This window comes from Phaseolus vulgaris, chromosome 9, assembly GCF_000499845.2.
Source record: "Phaseolus vulgaris cultivar G19833 chromosome 9, P. vulgaris v2.0, whole genome shotgun sequence".
Lineage (NCBI taxonomy): Eukaryota > Viridiplantae > Streptophyta > Magnoliopsida > Fabales > Fabaceae > Phaseolus > Phaseolus vulgaris.
This window is the reverse complement of record NC_023751.2, coordinates 29,121,619-29,133,096: the sequence shown is the minus strand read 5'-3', so window position 1 is coordinate 29,133,096 and position 11,478 is coordinate 29,121,619. Positions and strand designations below refer to the sequence as shown.

At 34.9% G+C, this 11,478-nt stretch overlaps 2 protein-coding genes across 2 annotated transcripts; one reads left to right on the top strand and one right to left on the bottom strand.

Annotated features, from left to right (window-relative positions):
• Window positions 1–292: 292 nt before the first annotated feature.
• LOC137821814 (tetraspanin-11-like) lies at window positions 293–1,302 on the bottom strand. Its single transcript, XM_068626577.1, has one exon. The coding sequence runs from the start codon at window positions 1,274–1,276 to the stop codon at window positions 362–364; it is 915 nt and encodes a 304-aa protein (XP_068482678.1). The 5' UTR covers window positions 1,277–1,302; the 3' UTR covers window positions 293–361.
• Window positions 1,303–7,286: 5,984 nt separating this feature from the next.
• On the top strand, window positions 7,287–11,478 carry LOC137821172 (uncharacterized). The gene is made up of 7 exons (XM_068625640.1): window positions 7,287–8,019; window positions 9,079–9,386; window positions 9,734–9,888; window positions 9,970–10,287; window positions 10,542–10,688; window positions 10,790–10,840; window positions 11,101–11,478. Exons 1-7 carry the CDS (start codon window positions 7,610–7,612, stop codon window positions 11,161–11,163), a joined length of 1,452 nt encoding a protein of 483 aa, XP_068481741.1. The 5' UTR covers window positions 7,287–7,609; the 3' UTR covers window positions 11,164–11,478.

The following is an 11,478-nucleotide window of genomic DNA, read 5'->3' as shown; positions in this document are numbered from 1 at the left end:
AAATAGCAATAAAATATGAATAATGTTTTTTTTACAATTTAACAAAGTGAAAAACAAGTATTTTACAACGGATGAAATGGGTGTTAAGGGCATAAAATATACTGTAATTACATTTTTTTCCCCTTAATTTCTACCATGAAAGCAACGCTGTTTTTTTCATTCTTTATCATGTTTCTTTATTTCTTAGCAAACAAACAAGAGGTGGTAAAGGTAGAAAATAAATTTGTAGATATTTTTGTTTAGTATTTTACACAACAAAGAAAAAAGAGAAAGCGAAAAATATGAAGTAGGTGATAAGTAAATTGATGTGGTGAAAAAGAGTAAAAGGTGTACTACTAGTTCATGAGATGCATGCATGGGTTCAATGGGGAATTGGTTTCAAGGGTATTCTCGTTCTCATCTTTCTCTCGGCGGTGTAATTGGAGTAGTCCAATCGGTTGTTCCTGATGGCGTAGCAGCCTAAGACGTAGATGCTGCTCAGAAGCACAAACACCAACCCATTGAATATGCTCAGAAGTCTCCACTGCTTCCTCACGCTCGCTAGCACCCCACCTTTGCATGAATCGCAATCGAAACACATTTTCTCTTCCTTGTTGCTCCAAGCCCTGCAATCAGACCCGTTCACTGCTGCACCCGCTTCCGGCGGCGCTTCCCACGAACTTCCGTTCGGTTTGAATCCACATTGCACCGGCGGCTTGCAGCACCCAAACTGTGTGGTAGTTAAGTGTTTGAAGACGAGAGAGACGTTGTTACCGCCCACGGCGAGGCCGTGACAGACACGCGTTTTCACGAAGCACCTTTTGGCGTCGTCCCAGCTGTGGTCGTCAGTGACGTAGTTGCGCAGCCAGGGCGAGAAATCCCGTACGGTGAAGCCCACGCGCGAGGAGTGGTGGCCTCTGGTGACGACGAAGAGCGCGACGAGAGTGAAGCAGGCGAAGGCGATGATGACGAAGAACGCGGCGAGAAGGTAGAGGTAGAGGGCGACGTTGACGCGGCACAACGCGCCGACGAGGCCGAGCGCGGAGACGACGGAAACGAAGAGGCCGCTGAATAAGAGCGGATATAGAAGCACCTTGTGGCAGTCGCCGTGGACGCGGATGTAGGCGGAGACACCCATGGCGGCAAGGCCGAGGAGGAAGGGCAGCGTGTGGAGGATTCCGACGAAGGTGTTGTTTATGCGGAACATTTTGATGATGATGATGAGTAGAGAAAAGAAGCGTAACTGTTTTATTAGGACAGAGGAAGAGGGAGTTATGGTTTGTGAGGAAGTTGGCATGCATCACAAAGGGATACCAACCGACACGATTGCACAAATTAGTGTTTCGTGCTTATTCAAGTTTTTAGATTTCAGGTTACGGTTTCTTTTAGATCACTTTATAATTCTCAATGAATTTACAACTGAAAATGTTGATAAACACCTTAACGAATCTATTTGTTTATTGTTAGTCACTACTAGTTTAATTAATGAGTAATTAAGCATAGTAGTGACTAAGTACTTAGTCTATATTTAGTTCAAAGTTAATAGTGACTAAAGTATTTGTTTTCTTACGATGATAAATGGTCCTGATATAAGTTTCAAGGTTAATTATATGTTTAATGTTTTGAATTTGAAGGTTAGATGTTTTAATGTTTTCAAAATTAAAATAAAGGATGTGTAATCATTTCTTACAGATTTCACAAATTTTTTTTCTTTTTTTAATGTAGAAATGTAGTTTCGCTAGGTATAAAAGTATAATATTTCTTTCGTTATATACAAAAGTAATAATACAATTTAAAAGTGATTAATGAATAAATTTTGGGAATTTAAATTTTTTAGAAATAGTTAAAAGAATTATTTAAACAATATTTGGCAAGTTTTCAAAACCTTCAATAAGTTTTACTGATAATAAAATATAATATAAAAAATGAAAATGTATATTTTAACTGTGAGGAATTTTTTTTCTGCGATTAAAATATACATGTGACAGTTATATATTTTAATTGTCGGAAATATCACTTTTTACTGTTTTAATCTTTATAAATTATAATTTTAACCATCCAAATATTATATTTTTTTTAGTGTACCTATGTAACTAAATGTATATGTTGGTTATCTAAGTTTTTATTTTAGGGGTCCAAAAATCTACAAATACATTATAATTCATAGGTTTAATTTTTTCTATTCAATAGACTCATATATATATTTGATATTTTCAAAAAGGTTTTACAGATCTCGACATTTCGAATTTGGAAAAGGATAAACTCAAATCCCTAAAGGCACCACTCTTTCCACTTGGAAATACAATATTCCTTTTTGGTAAGAAAACTTGTTCATCATGAGACTTGGGTAAACCTTTTCTCAAAGCAATAGTTTTTTTTATTATTATTAAAAGCAAAACTATCATCTGGTTTTCATCCAAATCTTGAGATGAGCCCATCATTCCTCAATATTCTCAAAACACTCGTAGAATACCTTTTCCAAAAGAAACATGCAACAACAATTGGTAGAGGAGAATCAACGAATTCAGGACCAACTACATGAACAATTACTGATAAAGAGTTAGTTCGGAAGGATTTCAAGAAACTCTTTATCTATCCACTAAAAAAATATTATGTTGGGTTGAATTTCTGTATTTTTTTTATGTTAAACTAAATTATTTTTTGAGCAGGTTGAATTGGATTGGGTTGATTGAGTTTAAGATTTTGAAAAATTTAGTTTTTTTAAAAAAAATGTAATTTTCAATTATTAACCTTGTTTCGGTGCGTCTAATATAGTCTCATATCGTTTAGAAGTCGAAGTCAAGGGTAGTTTAAATACATCTTCCTCTCTTAACTCACTGAGGCGCCTTTTAAGGACAAAACCGCGACGGAATTTCAAGCTCCAAAACGGACAATACTTCAGATGCGGTAATTAACCCTAACAATGTTATCTCAACAAACTTGAGTTCAGAACAAGAGGTGCACCATTGCTCGGTATGACGAGTGGGGAAACGGCTCGGGTGAATCAAGTGAATCGGGAATGTTCTCGGGCTTGATGGCGTCGAGGTTGCTCCCCTTAACACCTTGGTTGGGCCATCTTGCATAGACCCAAATAAACCCTATCTTTGGCATCACAAGCTTTTTCCCTAATGTACTTCTTCTTTTTATCAGCATAGAGGTTGTGAGTACTAACCAACTCCTCCACGAGCCATGGGGAAGTAAACTCCGAAGGGCATGCAGGCACCTCCCTGAAGACCTAAAGATAGTTCCCATAGGGCATGGAGTGAAACCTATCCATACGCTTCTTGGGAGCCTTGCTAGGGTTCACCACTTGCCTAGAGGACCCCTTCCCGGTGCCTCACATTGAGTGAGGTGGTAGGGGTTGTATAGAAACGGAGACCCCCTCTGAACGGTTGGACAAAGTCTGACTTGATGAGGACTCACTAAAGAAGGTATAGAGAAGGAGGCCATGAAAGCGTACCAAGAGGCAAAAAACAAACCTTGTTGAATAAGAGGTTGAGAACGACGATCACAAGTAAGCAAGGATGCAAGAGTAGCAGGAAAGGCAGAAATGCGAAAAGATGCATTTTTCGAAATATATCAGGAGAAGATTCTAGAAAAAACAGAGTGGGGAAAATTCAGGTGATGGGACAACACCTGTCATGACAATGATGCGCTGTCACAAGGGAAAAAACCGTAAAAAGAAAAAATGTTTAATTGCCATTTTATTATTTTCATTAATAAATAATTTAGGCGGGAACGACTTGATCGATTCTTCCATCACAAGCTCTTAAGGGCGAGAATTGTGATACTTGATAACTTGTTCACCCATTGCTTCATCATCCAATGATCACCTCGGCTTTTGAGCCGGGACTTGTGTGTCTAAGAGCTCGGGGCAATTACATGACTTCCCTAACTGAGCCTTTATTGCTATCAATGGCCATCATGAGCAAAACAACCTAATTAATGAACCTTAAGAGGATACCACCTCACTATAAATATCAACTCTCTAGGAAGTATAATTTATCTCATCTCATACTCTTAATTCTCATACGGTTAAGAACTTATCATCTTTGTGCACCTATTGACTTAAGCATCGGATAGTCCTTTTCAGGTGGACCTCCTCCTCTCATCGGAGACCAATTAAAAACTCGTTCCCCGAGGAACATCCTATCCTCGACGAGTTGCACTGCTCGAGTTCATTTCTGGTAGGAACAAACCTAATTAAAAATAACACAATCTTGTTAATTTAAAGTTTCAAGAAAGTAAATAAGTCAAATCATAAAAAAAACTGTTCAAACTAATATAAAACATGATTTTTTTTTGTTTATAATAGAAGTATAAAAGTATGTCTCGAGTGGAATCTCATGTTAACTCATCACTAAATCCGTATAAGAGTGTTTTTTCTTGCACCTCTACATTTTTCTTCCTGCACCCCTACATTTTTCTTCCTGCACCCCTACATTCATATACAATTACAAAAGTATCCCTGGGATTTTTTAAGAACCTAAAAGCAGCATACTCACTCTTTCTTTCTTCCTTCTCTGCAATCGTTGTGCACCTTATTCAAAGAGCAAACAAAGGGCAAGGAGTGGTGGTGCATTGGATTGTTGTTGGTGGTTTCTTTTGTGGAGGTGGTTCATTTTTCGACGACTTGGTGGTGTTTAGGTGGTGTCTACAACGACTTTGAGTTTGAAGAAGAAAGTAAGTAATATTGTTTTTGTTTACGGATTGGGTGTTCCATTTTTTGGGCGAAATTGAGATTCCACAATGTAATTTTTAGGGTTACGGACAAGTCAATCCGTAATAGGGCACCAAATTGATTGATCTAAGAATGAACTGGATTGTTGTGTCCGAAATGAAATCGGATTTGCAATTTTGGTAATTGGTTTTAAGCCCATCCAGGTTAAAAGAATTGAATCGTAAGTGTTGTCATATACTCGAAAAATTAAAGAACGAAATGAATAAAAAGTAAGTAGTTATAAATATCCTTCTACCTTGGTGTTTGTGAAATGAAAAATGGAACTTAAGGATGTGGATACTTATAAGGGAATATGCACATGTTGTGTCCTTGGGGGAGCAACTTTATAGTTGGTTCATGAAGATGTTTTTATGGTATGGTCCCTAAAAAGTAATGTAATGATTAATTGGCCTCATTATATCATGCAATACATGATAAAATGTCGTGACAATGATATGCCTCTTCTATATGGTTGTTTAATCACACTTCTCATGTTGCTATATGACATGAACTTGATGGGAGAGTCATTAATCATGTTAGGGTGAAATAATTTCTTCGAAAAAAAACCATGAAGAAAATGAGTATCTTTGAGGTCAATGGTGTGTGGCAACTTGGAAGGTCTGACGACGAACATGAACAAGAACACGAAAACATTCCATTGTCTCAATAACATGTTGCAGGCGGTCATCCTCAACCCAAAATTCCTCATGATTCGATGATGTTAACACAAATTTAGGGGGAATTCAAAATATACATGAAAGTATGTTAAACATGAGGTTGGATATCAACACTATCAAGACACGTTTGAGTTGAATCGAAGAGACATTTCACCAGCTTCAAGGCAATGTACAACATTAATTACATTTTTATTGTGTTATTATTCTTATTTATGTTGAACTTATTTTGATTTTCGGTTAAATTAAATGTGTTATTGGACATTATTATGTTTGTAATTTTTTTAAATTCCCATGCCACAACATCATTTAGGATTCTAATGTAATGACTTCATCTATTTATTGTATTATTTCATGTTATCCGATATTTATTAATGATAAGCAAAAGTTGTTATTTTATTGGATATAAATTGAAATAAAAAAATTATACATAAAAAATAAAATATAATTTTTTTTCATGTTATTAGTCAATATTTCATAATATTTCTGAAAATATGTGAATTTTATAGTGCTATTAGGTTTAAATTGTACATTATTTTTAAAATATATAAATTATTCAAAATATGAATAATATTAATTATTTTATTACTATTATAATTATTAATATAATTATATATACAATATACAAATTTAAATATTAGAAAATTTATTTAATAATTTCAAAAATATTTAACTATACTATTAATAACACCATATAATTATAAATAATATAAATAATAAAATAAAATTACAATATCAACAAAATATATATAGTTATATAAAATAACAAATGTATATAATAATAAATATTATTTTCATAAATTTTAATATATTTAATAAATTTATTTAAATTTAACACAAAACTATTTTTGTTACAAAATAAGAGTAATTATGAATATTATATATTAGAAAAAAAAATAATTAACTCAAACCTACATAAAAAAAATACCATAACCCATTATTAAAATGTTTTTTAATAAGAAGGATAAATTTATAAACTTACATTTTACATCTTTAAAATAATTTTTAAATTATTTCCTAATTATCACATCACTCACAAGTTTCAATACATCATTCTCACAAATTCATTATGTCATCTCTCAATCCAAATAACATCACATATCCTCACACATCCTCTTTAATTCACTTTCTCCCCTTCTCACAAATTCTCACATCAATCCAAACACAAGGATAAATCACCTTCTCCTAGCGTCAACAATCAACCAACAAAACACAAGGATAACCATCATGGAAGCCATCAATGATGCCTTTTGAAATAAAAATAATAAGACTTATTTTGGTATTTTAAAAAATGTAAAGGTGGAGGAAGAAAACTGTAGGGTTGTAGGAAGAAACACCCTAAGTATAAGAGTGTGTTAATTTGAATTAGATAAAATTTGACCCAATTATAAACAAAGCTCAACCTAGTCTAATTGGGTTGAATTGACAAAAGTTGAGCGGTGAAATAATCTAAATTACTGAACAACTTTACTTTAATTATAAATTATATAATATTAATTTTTTTTATAAAATTACATTATATTATACAAAATTGTGTAAAACTATAAATTTTTATAATTTAAATAATAAAATTATTTAAAATAGATCATTTATATAATTTAAACAATAAAACTATTTAAGATATATTATTTAATAAACTGATTACAAAATTATAAATACATACATTCTAAACAATAAAATTATTTAAAATACATTATTTATATAATTTAAGTTACAAAACTATTTAAGATATATTATTTATGTCATTAATCGATGAACTAACTGATATATAATCTTTAATAAAAAAAATATTCTTTAACAATTGTTCTATTCCTAGATTTTGAAAATTTAATAACTTATCAAATTAATTTAACACAAAATTTAAAAATTACACACAACTTTATATATGTTTTTGTAGTCCATGGCTATTATTTAAAAGACAGTTGACTAGGTGTATAATGTTGTAAGAAGTAGAAAACATAGAAAACGCAAAAGTGAAGGCATGCAGGGAAAGAAACCAAACCACCTACCACGCCACCACCTTACTGACTCAGAGTAAAGATTTGGCCAACAACCTTCGAAAGGCGTTGTTTTTAAGGTTTGTGTTCTGTTCCAGTTAAGTGAGTTTCATCGCCCCTTTCCGGACTTTCCCACCTACCCTTTCATTCCTACCTTCCTTCACACAATAAAGGCGTTACCTTTTACACCACCCACACTCTCATTTCACAAATCTCATTCAAACACTCTTCCTAAAACAATGGCGCTAAGTTTGGCACATAACGGCGCACTCACCAAAACACCTTTTTCTTCTTCTTCTTCTTCCTCTTTCGTCACCCATCGGACACCTCAGACCGTCCCTTTCCGGACCCAGAGGCGCTCCCTAACCGTGCGCGCGGAGGCGGCGGCGACGGTGGGGAGGGAGTGTAGGGTGAAGTCGGTGAAGGCGAGGCAGATCGTGGACAGTCGGGGGAACCCGACGGTGGAGGTGGATCTAGTGACGGACGAGCTTTTCCGATCGGCGGTGCCGAGTGGCGCGTCGACGGGGATTTACGAGGCTTTGGAGCTGAGGGATGGGGACAAGAGCGTTTACGGTGGGAAGGGCGTTCTTAACGCCGTTAGGAACATCAACGAGGTCTTGGCTCCGAAACTCGTTGGCGTCGACGTTAGGTAACGGACTTTGTTTCTCTGTTGGTTAATTATTGATTTTACTGTTTAACGTATAAGTAAAGAGAAGCCAAAAGGAACGAAGGGTAGGTGGAGTGGTAGAAGGAATTAACATGGAGCGTTGTGCTGTAGATTCTAGATTCAGAAGGTTTCGTTGGAATGTTTGGAAGAGAAGAAAAGTGAAGAGTAGTACTGCGTTTATGTATGAGAAAAAGTTTGTAAAATTGAATCAGCCAGTCAAGGGTGGCTCGAACTTTACCAGAGAGAGGAATGAATCATAAGGGATGAAAGCTGATTTTCCGTGTGTGTTTGGTTATCACGGTTTATCAGGATTTATTTTGTATAGTGTCAAATGTGATTTTGGTGAAGTTACTTGTTTCTTTAGTGTTACGTAAAATTGATTTAGCCTCCAAATTTTGGTTTGACTTACGGTAGTAAAAAATAGCTTTTGCTTTAGGTTGAAGATTTTACACCGAAGTTTTGCTTTTACATCAAATTGACTTTTTAGGAGAAGACATTTAAACATAATTAACTTTACATCACGAATAATTTTAACTAAAATAAATGCAATGCTTCCTTTATACCAGCATTTGATACTGAGTAATCTGTTATTAAAAGAAGATTCTAGTTGTTGGAGCCTTTGTAAAGTAACTGGTACTAGAGCCTTACAATCAATATCAAAGGCATATTTTGTGTTTTTCTTAATGATTAATGATTCTTAAATCATTACAAAAGTTGGTAGCCTGAAGTCATGCTGCAGCAGTGTGTAGTGTTTCCGTGGAAACAGCTCTGGATCAAACGTCTCTGAACTAGGTGTATGTAGCACACCATACATTGCGATTTGGATGCCACTTTTGGAGTGCTATGCTTGGTTCTTGATACTGTTTTTGCTTTCAATGAACTATATCTCCATCATTTCTTCTTTAGGGTTGTTATTGTTTTTGAAATAAAGAAAAAAAGAAACCTGTTTTATATTTACATGAAATCTAAACAAAAATATGGGGTTCTGTTTTTGACATGCTGTGCTGTACAACTGACATTTATGATTTCGTGTTTAACAAGGAACCAAGCTGATGTTGATGCTATTATGCTGGATATTGATGGAACTCCCAACAAATCAAAACTAGGGGCTAATGCAATATTGGGAGTTTCACTGAGTGTATGTAGAGCTGGTGCAGGAGCAAAAGGAGTGCCTCTGTACAAGCACATTCAGGAGATTTCAGGAACGAAGGAACTTGTTATGCCAGTTCCAGCTTTTAATGTTATAAATGGGGGCAGTCATGCTGGAAATAATTTGGCTATGCAAGAATTTATGATACTACCGGTTGGAGCACCTTCGTTTGCAGAGGCATTCCGCATGGGCAGTGAAGGTTAGAAACCTATTTCTTTGTTACCGACTGTAATACTGAGGAAGTATGCATGGACATGTAATCATGCATCTTTTGCATGCGTTTTCTTATCTTTTGCATTCAACTTAATGACTTCTTTTTTGGTTAATAACTCAATCATTATGGTGAGTGCGATTTTACGAGTTCAGATATTAGTTTTCATGCAAATGTTGTTAGTGTATATGATTTTATGGTTACTCTAAACACCAATTTTCCTGATTGCATATTATATATTGTTTATAGGATACATTTCACGACTTTTTTAATCTCATTGGCAGTGATCTAGATATGGTGACAATAACTTAACTTGATTATTTCTGGTAGAACAGTTTATCATGTATTAAAGGGGATAATCAAGGCAAAATATGGACAAGATGCATGTAATGTTGGAGATGAAGGAGGATTTGCTCCCAACGTCCAGGATAACAGGGAGGGGTTGGTTTTACTCATGGATGCCATTGAGAAAGCTGGTTATACTGGCAAGGTGGGTGCTGCTTTCATTTTGCTAATTGCATAATTTGAATATTCACTTGTGCTGATCTGGAAATAAAAATCCATGGTGCAGATTAAAATAGGTATGGATGTTGCAGCTTCTGAGTTTTACACCAAGGATGGGAAGTATGATTTGAATTTCAAGAAGCAGCCAAATGATGGAACTCATGTTCACTCTGCTCAGAGTCTAGGTCAACTCTATAAAGACTTTGTAAAAGACTTTCCCATTGTGTCAATTGAGGATCCCTTTGATCAAGATGATTGGGGTTCATGGACTTCCCTGCTCTCTTCAGTCGATATTCAACTTGTAGGAGATGATTTGTTAGTTACAAATCCAATTAGAATTGCTGAGGGCATCAAGAAGAAGGCTTGCAATGCTTTGCTTCTAAAGGTTATCAGTCTTCCCCAATTTTTGTTTCAATTATAATTCTTAATTGCTAATATGTAATGGGATTATTGCATTTCATTCTATCTATCTTTAGTTTAGTTTACCCAACATTTCCTCTTTGCAGCTTGCTTTCACATAATTGTATTTATTTGAATCTTATCAAAACTAATGAAAGACCAGTTGCATGTGGCTGAATTTGTAAAGGTTTCAATGCACTTAATACTTCAATTGATGTTTCTGTTCTCCATGGACTGCAGGTTAACCAGATTGGTACAGTAACTGAATCTATTCAGGCTGCACTTGACTCAAAGGCTGCAGGTTGGGGTGTCATGGTTAGTCATAGGAGCGGCGAGACTGAGGATAATTTCATTGCTGATCTCTCTGTTGGCTTGGCCAGTGGACAGGTTCTATATCTTTAATCCTTTGTTTGGTGAATAAATATTCTTAGCTACTTTAAATTGTGTGTTATAACTTTCAGACTGATTATCCATGTTCTGTTCTCCAGATAAAAACTGGTGCTCCTTGCAGAAGTGAGCGATTGGCAAAGTATAATCAGGTAATGGAATATTGTGTTGCCTCTTTGATTCAAGGTTTTAGCTCACAGCCAATATCATGAACATTTTAAAATAACTTAGAGATCATTTGTGGCTGACCTATGTTTCTCAGTTTCAAACTTCATTTATATTGTTTTCAATAGATGAAGTATCATTGATCCTTCTTTAGCATTGAATTGCTAATATCATGTGGATGGTTTGCATGATAATGAAATGATCTAACATACATTCTCCACCACAAATGCATTCAATTTCTTTTCAGCTTCTTCGAATTGAAGAACAAGGAAGTGTGAGATATGCTGGTGAAGCTTTCAGATCACCTTAGAGTGAAGACAACTGATAAAAGATAAACATATTCTAGAATGATTCAGTGCAGGAATAATTTCCTTCATTGATTACCAAGGAAAATCCTGAGTTTTGATATAGCTGTAGCCTTTGGGGGTTTTCAGATATACTTGATAAGTTAGCCTTAAGATGGGTTCCATAGGTGTAACTTAGTATTTTCTAAAGAGAGTACTTGTGAATTAGTTTCTCTGCTTTTACGGCAACAATTCATAATGGTCTTTCCCCTTTTAAGAAGGGAGAAGCTTTTATAGTTATGTTTTTAGTTCACTTCAATGTTATTTTCTATTCACTTTCA

Coding starts and splice junctions, on each gene's coding strand:
- LOC137821814 (XM_068626577.1), bottom strand. CDS start 1,276: ATGCCAACTTCCTCACAAACCATAACTCCCTCTTCCTCTGTCCTAATA.
- LOC137821172 (XM_068625640.1), top strand. CDS start 7,610: ATGGCGCTAAGTTTGGCACATAACGGCGCACTCACCAAAACACCTTTT. Junction 8,020..9,078: donor CTCGTTGGCGTCGACGTTAG/GTAACGGACTTT, acceptor GTGTTTAACAAG/GAACCAAGCTGATGTTGATG. Junction 9,889..9,969: donor AAGCTGGTTATACTGGCAAG/GTGGGTGCTGCT, acceptor TCCATGGTGCAG/ATTAAAATAGGTATGGATGT.